Here is a 17,815-nt window from a genome sequence, read left to right on the forward strand (position 1 = left end):
GTTTTAATCTATTTGTTTTTCTTTTTTCTTTCTTTCTTTCTTTCTTTCTTTCTTTCTTTCTTTCTTTCTTTTCCTAACTATTTTAGTAGAATATTACTGTTTTGTATTTTGGTTTTGTATTCATTGTATTGCTTTGCATGTATTCAACATATTGCATCAACATATTGTTTTTTTAAACAATATTTTTGTTGTATGTTTCCCCTGTGAATGTAACGTGTCAAAACATATGACGCTTATATATTTAATTGATTGATGACAAAATCCATTTTTTTGCAAGTAGCGATTACAATCAAATGATAAAATGACATTTGGCGTTATTTATAAATCTTCAGTTATTCGTTGATAATATAAATTATTTTTTTAAACAAAAAAGAGCCTTCTGTTAAAGTTTTTCTCCCAAATTCAAAATAAAAGTTAGTCAATTAAGTCTAGTGTAAGAGATATTAAGCTATTTAATTGTCTTATTTGCGTTTTAATAAATGTAACCTAGTTTTAATTTTATTTTTCGAAATATTTTAATATTTAACTATACAAATAATACTATACAGGCCTAAATAAGAACTATATAAAACAGCAGTGCAATTTTAAGCGTAGTTCTTACAAAAGAAAAACGATATCAATCTTATATTGACTACCCATACATTGTTTTTTATCCACAAATTAGTAATTAAAACAAAGAAATCTTTCTCTCCAAATGCTTTGACTTGTTTGGCTCACTGCGCATGCGCGGATGTGCAGGAAGTGCTCGCAGACCGATAACCAGCTGATAGATCAACAACCGAACAGCCGCCACCAAAACAGCCGCCACTGGCAACAACAGGTAAATATCACTAATGCTGGTAGTTTTATATGACTGTATGTACGTAAAAGAGGTGTGATTATTTTAGAAATCGATGTTCATGGCACCGTTCGGCCCGCTTCGCCTGGATCGAGACGAGTCACGTTAATGGTCAGAGTCTATACTGCGCCTCTAATGCATCATGACAGACACATTTACCTGACTGTCAGAGTTATGGATTAGATCACGTACACAAACCTGATTATGACAGTTTTGAGTTAGACCAGTAGACATATACTTGATTATTAGAGTTATTAATCAGATCAGTCGACATACTCCTGATTACTGAAATTATTATTCGGATCAATAGACAAACACCTGATTATTAAAGTTATTATTGAGATCAATAGACATACGCCTGATTATTAGAGTCATTAATCAGATTTATGGACATACAGGAGTGGATTATAAGAGTGATTAATCAGATCAGTAGAGATATGCTTGATTATTAGTTATTAATCAAACCAAAAATTATGCATACACCTGATTATTTGAGTTATTCAGATCAATAGACTTTCAATGGACAAATGCTGTATCATGCAGTGGCCACACTGTAGTTTTACTGTGTTAATAAATGTAAGTGCAAATCATGGTAACTTTTAATTCTACAATGTAAGTGTTTAGTACGTGTAAATGCAATTCATTAAAACAACATTATCAATATAACTGTATTGTTACACAATCAGCTCAACAAAGATGTTAATTAAGTGCACGTTCTTATTTTACTAACACTTCATTTAATACCTTTATATTGCTGTATGAGATGCCCAGCCGACTTTGACCTATGTACTTAAAAAGTTAAGCTATAAATATTTGCACTGCAAAGCGATACCAATGCAAACTCAGAGAGCAGAACTGCACACAACAGAAGCCACAAAGACGTGACAGTTTCATAAACCCTGTGGTTTTCTACCTGCACAACATCTAGCTTATTGATTTTTGTTTATGTCACAATCCATTACAAGAGGAATTTGCAACAGTAAAATCCGTTCTGGGGGAGAAATTGTGGATTTGGGATGTAAGAGGGAGGCTATACTTTCAGTAACCAGATGTTTTTACCAACATTCCGAGAAAAGAGTTGATTTTTTTTTTTTTTTTTGCATGCTATGCCTGTCAAATCAGTTTTGAAGTTCACTTATGTTTAAATAATTGCCACTTTGTTCTCTTTAGACATTTTAAAGCTGTTAAAATTAGAAATATTATCTATGACATTTTACGACACACAGATTTAAACTGTCATGAGGATGTTTAGCAATGCAGTCTTACCTAAGTTATGTTATTGTGTTGCTTTACTCATCAGCTTCCCTATTCCTGATGAGAACTGATTCACTTCGTTGAGCATTTGTGGTTCTGACTGCTGACTTGAAAGTTGTAATTTGGCTGCGTATGAAGAGAGAAGAGAACTTAACACAAATGAAAATGTTGGCATTGACATCATTTACTCACCCTTATGTTGTTTCAATCGTGCACGACTAGCTGTCCAATATTTAAAAAAAAAGCTTTTAATTACTTGATGACAAAAACAGTCATTTTTAGTAAGTTAGCTCTCTTTTACAACAAAATGTTTTAGTTGGAAGTTACTTCCTCTTCCACTACCAGTTCCACTTACATTCTACTCTTATTGTTCATTTTTTTAGCATCACTGTCTGACAGCTGTCCTCACAACATAAAGTCTCCAGTACTAAAAAAAACCAACTTGTCAACTGCTTTGAGTTGCTGCTTTTAGAGACGCTGTCAGGGAGGACGGCCACCCTTCCTACATCATGAGCACTCGCGGGACCGGCAGGGCCAATGGAAGCCTACCGCAGACCAAGATCTGCCAGTTTAAATTGGTGCTGCTGGGAGACATGGCCGTCGGCAAGTCCAGCCTGGTGCTGCGCTTTGTTAAGGGCCAGTTTGATGAGTTTCAGGAGACCACCATTGGAGGTGAGGCATAAGTGATGAATTTAAATGGAGTTCAGAAATACAGGAATCTATATTTACATCACTACATACAGCACCGTTCAAAATTTTGGGGTCAGTGTGATTGTGTTTTTAAAATAATAAATTAATAGCCTTCTTGTATTCAGTAAGAATGCTGTTCTTTTGTACTTTCTATTAATCAAAGAATCCTTAAAAAATGTATTCCATTGCTACTTCAGCATTGATAATCATAAATGTTTTTTGAGCACCAAATCATATTAGAATGAGTTCTGAAGGATCATATGACACTGAAGACTGGAGTAGTGCCTACATAATAGATTAGATTTTAAAATATATTATAATAGAACACACTGTAATAATATTTCACAGTAATACTGTTTTTACTCTTTATTTTTTAATCAAATGAATGCAATCTTGGTGAGTATAAGAGACTTCTTTTACATTACAAATATTACTGACCCCAAAGTTTTGAATGGTATTGTACATAGCTTGGTAGATCTTTTGACCTTGCACAACCAATTTTGCTACAGAAGCACTGGTCTGAAACAAAAAAACACCTAGAATTTTGCCCATGACCTGTTGTGCAAACATACACTTGGCAAGATCAGGAAGAATACCAGGGAGAAACTTGTAAATTCATAGGGTGTGAGCAGTACAGTCAGCAGTGCTGAACACACTTGTTGATTCTTTATAGTTATCTGTAACCTTGTGTTAACTTGACTTCAAACTGAGCTGATCTTATACTTAGTCACAGTCATCACGTGTGAGTATGATGACAAACCAGGCTTAATATCTCTGAGTATAATTTTCACACTTGTGTTTGCAAATATTTTTATAGACTTTGGCTCTCATAAATTAGAATCAGACAGATAACATACAAATGGACTTACTGCAATGCTAATATCAGATTGGAATTCTTGCTACAGCAATAAACCACTTGAAGTCATGGATTGCAGTGATTATACCGTTGTTAAGGAGTATTTTAAGGCATGAACCAAAGGTAAAGTCACATGAAAACCTGGGGTAGCTTATTGCTGTGGCACCAGCAATGTGAAAAAATACACTGTTCAATGAATAATTAATTAAAATAATGTTAAACATTTAATAATAGTAATCAGACTGAATAATTCAACTGCTTAGTAAATGGTTCATTAGCGTAAATATAAGCTGTTTGCACTTGCTTTACCCTTGCTGTATTTAGACTGTAATGTTTTGTTTGTACATTAAAAAACTAAATTTTGTTGCCCCAGATAGCCTTGTGGTTAGTCCGCCGACATATAGCACTACTGTGCTTGATGTGACCCGAGTTCGAATCCCGTCTTGAGGTCCTTTGCCGATTCCACCCTCCTCTCTCCACCCAATTTTTTCCTGTTCACTCTCTACTGTCCTATCTAATAAAAAATTAGAAAAGAAAAAAACCTTACATTTTAGTGTTCTATTCAAAAGAGTTTTATTAGTATTACTTACAGGGTAAGTATTTTTTAATATTTAGAATTACTTTTCATTTTTGTTAGTTTTAGGCCCGATTTCACATACAGGGCTTAGATTAAGCCAGGTTTAGGCCGTAGTTCAATTAGGACATTTAAGTAGCTTTTATAAACATGCTTTAGATAAACTGACATATTTTAAGTTCAGTCAGTGCAAGTTTATTTTTTTTTTTTCAGTTGAAACAGCCCAGGTATGCATTTTAGTCTGGGACTAGGTTTAAGCCTTGGCTATAACACCGGGGGTCAGTGTCCATTTTTAGTTACTAAAAAGGTTAAAGTTTTAGTATTTTTACAACCCTGATTCCAAGAGCAAAGAATATCAGGGTTATATCAGTATTATTAATCTTTGAATCTCTGGTTTAGATTACTAAACTTTTTTTTTTGTCTATTGCCCACCTTCAGCTGCGTTCTTGGCACAGTCTGTTTGTTTGGATGACACTACAGTGAAGTTTGAGATTTGGGACACTGCTGGACAGGAGCGCTACCACAGCTTGGCCCCCATGTACTACCGTGGAGCCCAGGCGGCTATTGTAGTTTTCGACATCACCAAGCCTGTAAGTTTACAATGGTACACTCCATATACAAAGGATACAAACTTTCATTTGGTAAAATAGTAGATTTGTTGCTTAGACTTTAGTTGTGTGTTTGTAGGAAACTTTTGAGCGAGCAAAGGCTTGGGTGAAAGAGCTGCAGCGGCAGGCCAGTCCCAACATTGTCATTGCTCTCGCAGGAAACAAGGCTGACCTAGCAGACAAGAGACTCGTGGAGTATGAGGTCATATCTTTATTTCTTTTTTCGTATTTCAAGACATGGAGGGTTGTTAAGGTTTTTCCTGTCAATAAATATAATAACATTGTGGTTTGATTTATAAATAGCTCTGGTATTGTCTGTGTGATGTGTGTAGTGTGCTGCTGTTTTTATTTCAATAAACAAAACTGAAACCACTTTAGTCTCAAAATGCAGTACCATTTATAAGTTTGTGGTTAGTGAGATTTAATCATTTTGAAAGAAGCCTCGCATGCACACGAAGACTGCATTTAATTTGATCAGGAATACATTAAAACAGCAATATTGTGAAATACTATGCGATTTAACAATAACAATAACAATAACAATAACAAACGATTGTTGTTATTTTAATATATTTTATAATGTAATTATTCCTGTGATGGCAAAGCTGAATTTTCAGCAGCGATTACTCCAGTCTTCAGTGTCACATGATCCTTCAGAAATCATTCTAATATATTGATTTGATGCACAGGAAACATTGCTTATTATTATCACCGTTTTGTAGAAACCGTAGATACATTTTTTCAGGATTTTTTGATTAATAGAAAGTTCAAAAGAATGCATAAATTGAAATCTTTCATAACATTAAATGTCTTCAATGTCACTTTTGATCAGTTTAGTGCATCTCTGCTAAATAAAAGCATATATTTGTGTATATAATTGTGTTAACAGTGGTACAATTTATATTACAATAATTACATTTGCAGCCCAAACTGTTGACTATTTCTCTAATGTCTTGTGTGCAATAACCCAGACATTCATTTTACATTTTTATACAGGAAGCCCAGACATATGCAGAAGACACAGGCTTGCTTTTCATGGAAACGTCTGCTAAGACTGCAATGAATGTAAACGAGTTGTTCCTGGCCATTGGTGAGTGTTAAACCAACTTCTTACTAGTGTATTTTGCACCTGGTTATTGTTACTACAAGAAAACTGTATTATCTACAGCTGTCGTCAGAAAATAATTTAAATGTCAGGTTGTGACAGACTTTGTTAATTTTTTTCGTAACAAGAATAGTTAGAGCCCAAATACTGAGGTGTGAGGAACCTATTGGAATCGCTCTGTTTATTAGTATTCTCCAAAATGAATTTTTGAGGGCCTAAACATGCTCAAAAACTTTGCACACACCCCAGGAGTGGCCAAAATTTACATCTGATATGGGTTTTAGAAGTGGGTGTGGCAGTCTGCACCAAACTTCACATGTTTGGTAAGAATCCTGGCCTGAAGACATCTACATGCCAAAGTTCATTTATAATCATAGCACCACCTGTTGGCAACATGATATGTCATGTTTTACACTAACTCAAACATACCATGTTCAGTCTGCACCAAATTTCATGTTTGATAGAAGTCCTGGCCTGAAGACATCTACATGCCAATATTCAGTTATACTCATAGTGCAATCAGGTGGCAGCAGGATGTTTGGCACATATCTTTTGACATACTTTTGACATACAAATGACAGACTTTGACATAAAGTGACATGCGTAAGTTTGGGAACCTCTTGCAGAATCTGTCAAAATGTGAATAATTTTAACAAAATAAGAGAGATCATACAAAATACATGTTATTTTTTATTTATTGCTGTCCAGAGTAAGATATTTTATATAAAAGGTGTTTACATATAGTCCACAAGCCAAAAAAAGCTGAAATTATTAAAATAACCCCCTTCAAAAGTTTGGGAACCCATGGTTCTTAATACTGTGTGTGGTTACCTGGATGATCTATGACGGTTTATGTTTTTTGATGGTTGTTCATGAGTCCCTTGTTTCTTCTGAACAGTTAAACTGAGCAAATTCTTTAGTTTTCCAGCATCCTTTGCATATTTGAACCCTTTCCAGCAGTGACTGTATAATTTTAAGATCCATCTTTTCACACTGAAGACAACTGAGGTACTCAAACACAACTATTAAAAAAGGTTCAAACATTTACTGATGCTCCAGAAGGAAACACGATGCGTTAAGAGCTGGGGGGTAAAAACTTTTTGAATTTGAAGATCAAGGCAAATTGTACTGAATTTGTCTTCTGGGAAACATGCAAGTATCTTTTGTTGCTTCTGAAGGGGTGTACTAAATGGAAAAAAATGTTATTTCAAGAAACATTTGGACATCTTCATTCTGTTCAGAAGTTTTCACCCCTGGCTCTTAATGCATTGTTTCCTTCTGAAGCATCAGTGAATGTTTGAAACTTTTTTTAATAGTTGCGTTTGAGTACCTCAATTGTTCTTAGTGTGAAAAGAAGGATCCCAAAATTAAACAGTCACTGCTGGAAAGGGTTCAAATATGCAAAAGGTGCTGGAAAACAAGAATCTGCAGGACCTGGAGGATTTTTCTGAAGAACAGTACTCAGTATTTTTATCTTGTGCACTATATGTAAACATCTTTTATGTAAAATACCTTACTCAGGACAGTACTAAATAAAAAAAAAAAAAAACCATGCATATTGTATGATCTCTCTTATTTTGCTAAAATTATTCACATTTTCACAGATTCTGCAAGGAGTTCCCAAACTTTCACATGCCACTGTATTCCTTATACTTTAAATGCATGTTGCCCATTGTTCACTGTTTTCCTAAAGCCAGCGGGTGGTGATGAGCCTGGATGTGAGGTTCATTCATGTTATGGAAAAACAAGAAATAAGATAAGACAATCGGTTCACAGGTCATTGATCTAATAAGACAATACAGTGATCTAACACATTAAAGAGCCACAAAACATATTTATTGTTTGAATTTCTTAAAAAATGACAACATTTTAAAGCTGAGACCTTGTTTCATACCAAAAGTAATCTGCTCTGTCTTATTTGTCAGCATGTTGTCAGTTTCCTCTTTGCTCCGTGATGTATTTTGCACTGGATGAGAACATGATGTGTAGTGTGAGAGCAGCATTGTTTGTCAGACATAGCAATAGTAACTAAGGCAGGTTTTTGCGAAGGGTCAATTGGCAAAGTGTTTGTAAGGTACTACTAACTTTAGATGTTAGACTATTGTTAGTCTTTTTTTTTACAGGCAGAATTACCAAATTCGCCTGGCATACTGTCCCAGTACTAGATTTTCCAGATTGTCTTTCAATCAGTTGTTGATTGAATGGAGGAAGGTCTAAACTCAACCGCTGACTGTTAGAAAAGGGCAGGGTTTAAACTGACTATATGATTGAAGACATTTGGGAGAAGTCTGTTTTACCGGTAGATCAAGTTTGTGACATTTTGATTTAAAAATTATGATTTAAAAAAAAAAAAAAAAAACATGCATGCATGGATGAGCCATTTGCAATAAAATCAATAACATTCAGGAAATAGAGTGAATTTTCATTCCATGCCAATTTAAACAAATGATTAACATTAAGAATACTGTTCAGGCTCTTGGTTTTCATTTAACTTTTTTTATATTTATCACTAGCAAAAAAGATGCCAAAAACAGACACCCAAAACCCCACGCATGCTGCCCGACACAGGGGGGTAAATCTTCAGGACCCAGATGCACAGTCCACTCGAAGCTGCTGTGGGAACTAAAGGCCTGTCAACACTCCATCACGGGAGATCACCGACACCTTCTCCTTCCCAAAATCCCACCCTTCACCCTTTTCACCTCCTAAGACGGATACGGAAAGAAATGGAAAGAGAGAGGAATAACAGAAAGAGAATGAGGGAAAATCCCTTAGTGATGCCGTAAAGAGATTTCTCGAGGAAGACTTCTGATGGACAAGGCAGAAAGCCAACGGACGATGGACTCTGTCATATCTGGCAGTAAATATGGATTCTGTATTATTTTTAAGTCAACAATAATTTCAGCCTCTGTTCATTTTCATTATGCAAGCTCCAGGGTTACACCCAAAGAGATAGAGGAACACAGAAGAACCAGAATGAACGGAAGAATTATTAGAACCGAAATGCTCCGTAATGCCCCTTTAAAACAGCTAGAAGTCTTCAAGCATCCGTATGTTATCCGTAAGAGTATCTATATGCTCTGGGCTATCCCATTCTGATCCCAGCTCTAACACTGGAAGGACGTCAGCACCTTAACCTAAACTAACCCCAGCAATTCTTCACCCATGAGCCACATCTACTAAATTTTAATGCAACTACAAAAGGAACACTGAAGCAGAAGTTTTTCCATTCGCCCTGAGCTTGTTTTTTTAGCCTCCAGCTTTATTTATTACCTTTGTTTGAACTGGTCTCCCTCACGTAGCTCGTCATCCATCTTAGACCCGAAAAGTATTGAAGAACATCAATGTCGTCTTCCCTATCCCATTTCCTTCTCCCGACCACGTTGATCTTGAAGTTCAGTGTTGAAGTTCACGAAACAACAGCAAGCTCTACGATGCCTTCTCTACGTTCTTGTCGCTTTGTGTAAACTACTGTTTGAGAAACAATCAACAAATCATTTACACATATTGGCAGCAACCAGATGACTAATCGTAAACCATTTCGCTTCACGAGTAATCGCAGAATAACGCACATCGATTCGTCTGGGCGAGGAAGTCATGCAATACCAGGCCAATGTCTCAGTATGTGTTATTAAAAAGCAACAAAAAAATTCAAGCACCCACAAATCAACAACGTGAATGATTTAGCAACCAACGCCTGGATGGCAAATAGCAGCAAGGGAATTTCTGGCCCACAAAGCCCCTGAAAAAGTGGAAAAAAACAGAAGTGCCTACTCCGTTTTTTCCGTGTTCTTTGTTTTGGGCTTGTTTGAGGTCGTCAGACCGCCGAAAAGTAGCGTTTGGAGACGTTGGCCCGAAGTCTACAGGCAATAACCTGTAAGAATAATTAGTTGAGCGTGTTAGTAACAGAGTCATTTATGAAGTTTTGTTTTATGGATGCTGTTTGTTGATGTGTACAAAAATGAGTTTTATTTAAAATTGATTTTAGTCAGTAATTCAATGGGTTACCAATACATTTATATGGTCATTTAGGGAATGAGTTAGGTATCATGATATGGTGTCACACAGCTAGAAGTCATTTGTCATGTGTCTTCAGGTCCACCTTTTTTGTGGAATAGATCTGATCTCCTGTTAACACCTCTGTGAACTGAAATGTTAAATAAAGCTGTGCTGTTCTGCTATGAATGAAATGTGGCTTTAGTTTCTGTGGCTTTTTGTCTAGCCTTGATCTAAACGTCTGCTAACCGTCATTAATGAGGAAACAGCATTCAACAATTCTCCAGCTACACCCATGTGACCTTTCACTTTAAAATTTACCCTTAAATTATCTAAACAGAATGCCACTAGTAACACCAAATGAAATGACAAACATAATGATCCAACAGGTTTCCCAAACACCCCTAGAGCTGAATGCTAATAGATGGATCTCTGGGTGTATTGTGCTGCATTCCACGTACAGAACTCTGGAATTCCGCCTTCTCCTACTTGAATAGAGCCGAAATGGCATTCGAGGTCAAACATCTGACTTGAAAAGTCATTAAGAAGTGTCATTTGACGTCATTTTCAAGATGAACAGAGCATGTCTGGAATGGTAGATTTAATCTCTAATAAAGAATGCTGCAGGAAAACCACGTTTGCACTTCCTATTCCATTGTTCTAAAGTCAGTGGGTTTTAGTTAGATGCCTTAAATAAAGTCTCTGGTCAACACATGCGCAAGATATTTTCACATTTTATTCTACGACATAACATTTCATCTGTAATATTCTGCTGTACTCTGTTGTGTTTATTCTCACGTTCCTACAATCTATTCTACAGAAACTTACACTAGTTTTTGAACAGTAAGATTTTTAATGTTTTTTAAAAAAAGTCTCTCTTGCTCACCAAGCCTGCATTTATTTTGCATTTATTTGATCCAAAGTACAGCAAAAACAGTACAAATTTGAAATTATTTTACTATATAAAATACCCATTTTCTATTTTAAAATGTAATTTATTCCTGTGATTTTAAAGCTGAATTTTTAGCATCATTACTCCAGTCACATGATCCTTCGTAAATCATTGTAATATTCTGATTTGTTGCTCAAATAAACATGTTATTATTCTTGTTGAAAACAGCAGGAGTAGAATTTTTTCAGGTTTCTTTGATGAAGATAAAGTTCAGAAGAACAGCGTTTATCTAAAATAGAAACCTTTTGTAACATTATGCATGTCTTTATCATTACTTTTGTTTAATTTAATGCATTCCTGCTAAATAAAAGTATTGAATTTCTATAATTTTTATAATGATACTGCAAGGGTATAGTGTATGTTACAAAATCTTTTTATTTTAGATAAATGCTGATCTTTGGATCTTACTATTCATCAAAGAATCCTGAAAAAAAATACTCAACTGTTTTAAATATTGATAATAATAATAATAAATGTTTCCTGAACAGCAAATCAGCATATTAGAATGATTTCTGAAAGATCATGTGACACTGAAGACTGAAGTAATGCTGAAAATGTAGCTTTGATTACAGGAATAAATTACATTTAAAAACATTTAAATAGAAAGCAGTTATTTTAAATAGCAAAAATATTTCAAAATTTTGCTGTTTTTGCTGTACTTTGGATCAAATAAATACAGGCTTGATGAGCAGAGGAGACTTGTTAAAAAAAAAAAAAAACATTAAAAATTTTACTGTTCATAAACTTTTGACTAGTAGTGTATGTAGATTAAGACTGAATTTGCAGTCAATGTATTGCTTAGTTTTGGCTTTTTACTTATAGAAATTGCATTTATCCTTCAATATTCATTAAAAAAAAGTGTTTTCACAAATTAACATTATCTTTATGAATGTGTATGTATCAATATTTCGTTGGTCACAAAGCAAATTTTCTCCAGTTATTTAAAACACAATGGAAAAAAGATTTTTGTGGAGGTAACCAGGATGATGCCAACAGCTCAGTGACACTGGTTAACCAAAAAGGAAAGTTGCTACAGGCATGGAGCAAGTTATTGCCTTTGTAATGAAAGACTGACATAAAATATACAAAAAAAAAGACATCAGGATCATTTATTATTTAGACTTTGATGTATTTACAACAGCATGGCAAAGCCAAGTCAATCACCACAAAGCTAATAAAATAACCAAGACAGTAAATTACTAAGTAATGTGATATATTTGTCTAAAAAACAGAAATAAATGAATCATTAAAACCCATCACAAAGGCGACGAAATGACAAATACATGATAAAAATTTGAGTTGTGGTGTTACTTTGTACACTTGAATATACCAAAAAAAAAAATGTTCTAAACCTTGACATTTCTGAAAATAGTTTTTCTTTAACTCCTCATACTCAAAGCAAAAAACAAAACAAAACAAAACAAAACAAAACAAAAAAACATGTTCTTTAAAAACAGTAGTTACCAAGCAGATCACAATTTACATTAAAGGGATAGTTCACGCAAAAATGAAAATTCTGTCATTAATTACTCAGTCTCGTGTCGTATCTGTAAGACTTTTTTTTATCTTTTGAACACACATGAAGATATTTTTTATGAAATCTGACCCTGCATAGACAACACAACTGACACGTTCAAGGCCCAGAAAGGTAGTAAGGACATTGTTAAAAAAAAAGTAAATTTTATGAAGCTACGAGAATACCACAAAGCGTGCGCCTCGTTTACAAGCAGAGGAATGAACACGCACACATTATGGTACTCTCATGAATGTTCGTCAAACTGACACGGAAGACAAGAAATTGTTGACTAAAGTCATTATTTTTGTTTTATTTGCAGAAAAATAGTATTCACGTAGTTTCAAAAAATTAAGGTTGAACGACTGATGTGACACGGACCATTTTAACAATGTCCTTACTACCTTTCTGGGCCTTGAATGTGTCAGTTGTCTATGCAGGGTCATAAAGCACTCGGATTTCATCAAAAATATCTTAATTTGTTTTCCGAAGATGAACAAAAGGTCTTACAGGTTTGGAACGACATTCAGGTGAGTAATTAATGACAGAATTTTCATTTTTTAGTGAACCATCCCTTTAAATCAGTCTAGTAACCCATTTAACTCTTCAGACTCGAAAAGAGTCAGCACACTATCTGGCAGATCATACTTTGTAGTAATTTGCTGATCAAAAAATATAATTGCATTTATCTAGCCCTCGCTCTCTTCATCCTCTACCGCTGTGTAGATACTCTGGTTTCTCCGTTTGATTTGAGGTGTGCCGCCTGTGTGACTTGCTGCCCCCTGTGTCGTCTCCCCGCTGGTACGTTTGGGAACCCTGGCTGGTGTGAAGCCTCCCTCTTCTTCTGAGCTGCCCTGAGAGAGGGATGCTGAAGGAGGTGGGAGACATAGAGGTTGCAAAGAGCGTAGTGGAGCCTCCGATTCTGGTGCAGCACACGGGGGTGGTAAGATCAGTCTATTAGTCGTCTCTCGTTGGGGACTGCTGTCTCTATCACTGTCCTGGCTCCCCACCTGCCCTTCTGGAACCACTGCGTCTGTCCCTTTCTCCTCGGCACATCCTACTCCCTCATCCTCTTCCTCCACCCATTCGTCCTCGATGGTGATTTCATCAGGGTTGTAGGAGCTGGAGAGGCCGGAGGTGTCGGTGGGGTACTCGCTGGGTTCGTCTACGCTCCCTGTGCTGTCCTCATCCTCCTCTTCTTCAGTCGCACCTGTGGCACCTTCCTCTGCATAAACCTGCTCACTCTGCCCAGCCAGGATGTAGATGTCTGTCAGGCTGAGGGTGGCACACAGCTCTGTAGTTTGGGGATTGGTGGAATAGGCTGGGTCGGTGTTGGGTTGAGGGTGGTTGGGGTCATAGGCAGGCACCGTCAGGCTGAAATTTTCAGGGATGCAAAGGTCACCGTTCAAATCACCCACGACCTCCATCATAGCTTCCTCTGATGCACTGAAATCCCACCTGAAAGAAGCAGAGGAACAGGACAGCTAAATAATAAAAACTAAATGTGAGAGATATGACAGTTAGGGTACAGTATGTCAAAAAAAAAAAAAAAAAAATCCCATCTCATTTTTTCCTCCAACGTCAAAATCATCCTACACTGCTATTTTACCTTATATTTGTAAAGGGCGTTTGACGACCTTTGCATGTTCACTTTGTAAACACTGGGTCGGTACTTCTGCTAGACTAGACGAGTGTTTGAGGTTAAAAAGTATATAAATTGTACTTTTTTTTTTAGAAAATAACATTGTTTTGCTAGATAAGACCCTTCTTCCTTGACTGGGATCATTGAGAGCCCTTTGAAGCTGCATTTAAACTGCATTTTGGAAGTTCAAAATCAGGGGCACCATTGACGTCCATTTTATGAAGAGAAATCCTGAAATTTCCTCCAAAAACAATTTCTTTACGACTGAAGAAAGAAAGACATGAACATCTTGGATGACAAGAGGGTGAGTACATATCTGTAAGTGAACTATTTCTTTAAGATTTTTTTTTTTTAAATAATAGTTATGTTTATGCAGCTGGACCCAGGATTCCCACAGTAATCCAGCAACATAGAACAGAATTTATTGGGAATACAACTAAGTCTTGGCAAAGTAATTGGAAAATGATATGCATGCAAAAGTGGCCACTATAATGTAGTCTGTACCGGGTGTGTAGTCCATTGTCTTGTGGAGGGTTCCAGAAATTGCAGGATGGTTTCTGAAGGCTGTCTGTCGCTTTCAAGATGGCTAGCCATTCTGGGTCATACTCAAGGTTTGCAGATGAGCCAGGTCTGTCTGCCACCTCCACAATCTGCAATATCAAAACATTCATTCGCTCACATTGACTAGATCTACTATTTGGGTCTCAGAATAATTGTACAAAGTGGATACAACTGGAGGAGTTCGAAATACACTTGTTAATGGAAACAGCAGAATTATTACCTGAAGAAAGTCTCTATGTGGAAGACACTTGTCAAGTGAGAGAAACTTGGTGATCTTTGGGGCAGCATTATTCTTAGCCTGTTATGAAAAATAGCTTGTTATTTACTTTATAATGGAAAATAAACTCTAGAGACTGTTGATAAACAGGTTTCTATACCTCAGTTTTTTTATATTCCCACAAAGACCCACCTTGTGCTGCATCATTGCAGCAAACTTCACATGGAGGTGAGCTGAAAACCAGTAGTTCGGCTGCAAGTGGTCTAAAAGCTCTGCAGCAGCAGGGTTGCCCAAGATACCGCTCTCCACTTCCTGTCTGAGAAACTTCTTCTTGCGGAGAAGCTGGTTTGTGTTACCGTAGTGATAAATGCCTCTTGGCCAATCGTGCGTCATGAAGATGTCTATTGGCATCTTGATCTGGAGGAGTTAAGTTAGAAATTATACATGGAAAGCGAACCACTATTTCCATCTTTTTTATGAATAGAACTGTAGCTGTTTTTCTCATATAAAATAGAGTGTTTTTACCACACGTCATCAATCGGACATATTGGTGGGAATGAACATAAACAATGCCACTGAACTGACGAAACTTGCATGTTTTGCTGCTGAAAATGGTCAATTATTGTCATGTTTTGGGTTGTACTAATCACTCGGAACAGGAAAACCATTTGGAGTACTATAGACTGCCAAAAGTGATAACAAATAAAGGAGAAGAGTGTCTGAGGAACAGAAGGCGTTTGTGGTCGGCCAAACTGATCCAGGATATCCAGGGCAAAAATCTTGAGAACATTCATGTATGTTCTTATCATTTCCAGTCAGGTAGGTGAAATATTAGGCTAATATCTTAATTAATACTGCTTGTACGCATCTTTACCACCTATTAACTTTAGTTTGTCAAACTGTTGGCCCCTTTCCAGCTTACTAAGTCCTTCTCTATATGATTTAGCAGCTTCCATACTTTTTTTTTGTGGTTTCAACAGCTTAAATTAGCAGAACAATGTATTCAGTAGTACATTAACCGTGCAATTCATGCTGTTGTTTGCATCCGGGTAACCGACCAAACCGTAAGCGCAAACCCTCTATAGATATTTCTTAATCTAAAATTACTGATTTCATAGATGCCACATAAAGATTTACCTGTTTAAGCTTGAAGACATCAATGTTCCTTATGTGGTACACGCTGCGCAAGGTTTCCGGGCTGTATGGCGGGAACTCAAAGTGTCCTGAAATTGCATAAAAAAAAGTTTTAAAAATGTCATATTTGGGTTATAGAACACAACTGATTTGGAATAGTTAAAAATCACCTTTCTTGTAATCGTGGGATTTAAATATCCCCGAAAGACCGCCGATCCGTACACCTTTAAAGCGTACAACACCAGCATAACCTGAGGAATGAGGAACGTCAAATCCATTGAGAACTGCTATTTAAGACAAGTACTATTAAGAAAACCACTAAAGACTGAGTATACATTACAACACAAATTTAGTACTACTCTTCTTAATCTTACCACATATTTAAGTAATAATATTTGCATTAGTGAGTATGAACCAAAGATCTCACCTAGGTAATAGATGTTGGGGGCCACCCAGCCTCCATATGGAAGCTCCTGCAGATGGTTTGATGCCTCATGGTTTCCACCAATGAAAATCGTCAGGACAGGAGCCTTTTTCTCACCAGTGTAGTACCTTGGGAAAAAACGATTGACATGACATGAGAAACGATGGTGCATCGATACAAATTCACTCAAAAATATTTAATGTTCTTCATCCACTGACTACAAATGAATATGCAACCACTGTGTTTATTCTATCGCTGTAGTACAGTCAATTACTCTCATTAAGTTGTTTGATAAAATAAACATCTTCTGAATAATACCAGTCGCTCACTTACTTGTAGAAAGTTTGCATGTGTCTGTATTTGGCAGGCACTGCCATACACTTCATGTCGCCTTCATTTCTGACAGCCTGGAAGTCTCCGCAGCAGAGCAGCAGATCCACCTTCACTCCTTCTTTATTCTCCAGGTAACTGATGCTCTCGTAGATCTTATCCAGCTCTCCATGACAACAGCCTTCTACTGCCACCTTCATCCTTATATCTCTAATCTACAGCCTTACGCTCAAAGACGACAAAACGCGTTATCCATCACACAGATGGCCAACCTTTACATTTTTGCCATATTTTTCCAGCAGCCGTTTTTGCCTCCCTGTGCTCACATGCTACTATGCACATGCGCAGAACGGTCATGTGACCAAGTGCACAACATCCATTTTTATTCTTCATCCACACTTTCCGTAATTTAAATTTGTTCATTTGTTATTTTTTAATAATGTTTTATAATAATAATAATAATAATAATAATAATAATAATGTTTTGATTTTAAAGAATGATCAGCATTTAGTGTGCACGCTAACAGTATATGGAATGTATATAATGTATAACGAAACAGCAACGCAAAATTTATCAGGATTTTGTTTAAATAAAACGTATACTTAACTAAAACAACTGACAGAATTGATAGAAAGTCTGTTTGACGTTTTTCTATATAATACACAATTTTCTACTGTTAAATGCCTTGTATTATTATTCAAACCATTACATTTTTTTTCTTTTTGCTGTTGTAGTCATGAATCTGGCAAAAAATTAAGAAGAAGCAAAGAGCTCTGAATTTGAAACTGAAATACCAATGTTGAAAGTGCAGCCAGTTGCGATATGCTTTGTCACGTGGTGCGTGTTACTTTTCTTAGCGATGATCGGTGAGGACCAATCAAATCCATTATGATTAATAAACAAACGATTTCTTCAGTCAATTAAAAGAGACCGCCAAGTATTTTATTCCAAGTACCAATATTTATAATTTGTTATTGAGAAAAAAATCTATGCTTTTCTTGCACAAATGTCCGCTGTAAGAAAGATTTGAATACAGCTCCAAAGAGGAAGCGTCTCTTTTTTGTCATTTTTTATTTAAAAATAAGTAAATTACACTACCAGTCAAAAGTTTTTGAACAGT

General features: G+C 36.2%; 2 protein-coding genes across 3 annotated transcripts; one reads left to right on the top strand and one right to left on the bottom strand.

Moving 5' to 3' along the window:
- Nucleotides 1–714: 714 nt before the first annotated feature.
- rab5b (RAB5B, member RAS oncogene family) lies at nucleotides 715–10,115 on the top strand. Of its 2 annotated transcripts, none has more exons than XM_051119419.1 (6): nucleotides 715–820; nucleotides 2,476–2,764; nucleotides 4,651–4,802; nucleotides 4,900–5,022; nucleotides 5,817–5,910; nucleotides 8,439–10,115. In XM_051119419.1, the coding sequence occupies exons 2-6, from the start codon at nucleotides 2,602–2,604 to the stop codon at nucleotides 8,549–8,551; spliced, it is 645 nt and encodes a 214-aa protein (XP_050975376.1). In that variant the 5' UTR covers nucleotides 715–820; nucleotides 2,476–2,601; the 3' UTR covers nucleotides 8,552–10,115. The 2 variants fall into 2 exon arrangements, with proteins under 2 accessions (XP_050975376.1, XP_050975377.1); XM_051119420.1 differs by having other exon boundaries at nucleotides 732–820; nucleotides 2,565–2,764.
- A 1,841-nt stretch (nucleotides 10,116–11,956) lies between these two features.
- On the bottom strand, nucleotides 11,957–17,046 carry dbr1 (debranching RNA lariats 1). Its single transcript, XM_051119982.1, has 8 exons — nucleotides 16,698–17,046; nucleotides 16,368–16,492; nucleotides 16,111–16,191; nucleotides 15,944–16,029; nucleotides 14,999–15,223; nucleotides 14,810–14,887; nucleotides 14,533–14,678; nucleotides 11,957–13,844 (listed from the first exon to the last, which is right to left on the bottom strand). Exons 1-8 carry the CDS (start codon nucleotides 16,892–16,894, stop codon nucleotides 13,076–13,078), a joined length of 1,707 nt encoding a protein of 568 aa, XP_050975939.1. The 5' UTR covers nucleotides 16,895–17,046; the 3' UTR covers nucleotides 11,957–13,075.
- Between the last annotated feature and the right edge of the window lie 769 nt (nucleotides 17,047–17,815).

Source organism: Labeo rohita, chromosome 9, assembly GCF_022985175.1.
Source record: "Labeo rohita strain BAU-BD-2019 chromosome 9, IGBB_LRoh.1.0, whole genome shotgun sequence".
In the NCBI taxonomy this organism is placed as follows: Eukaryota; Metazoa; Chordata; class Actinopteri; order Cypriniformes; family Cyprinidae; genus Labeo; species Labeo rohita.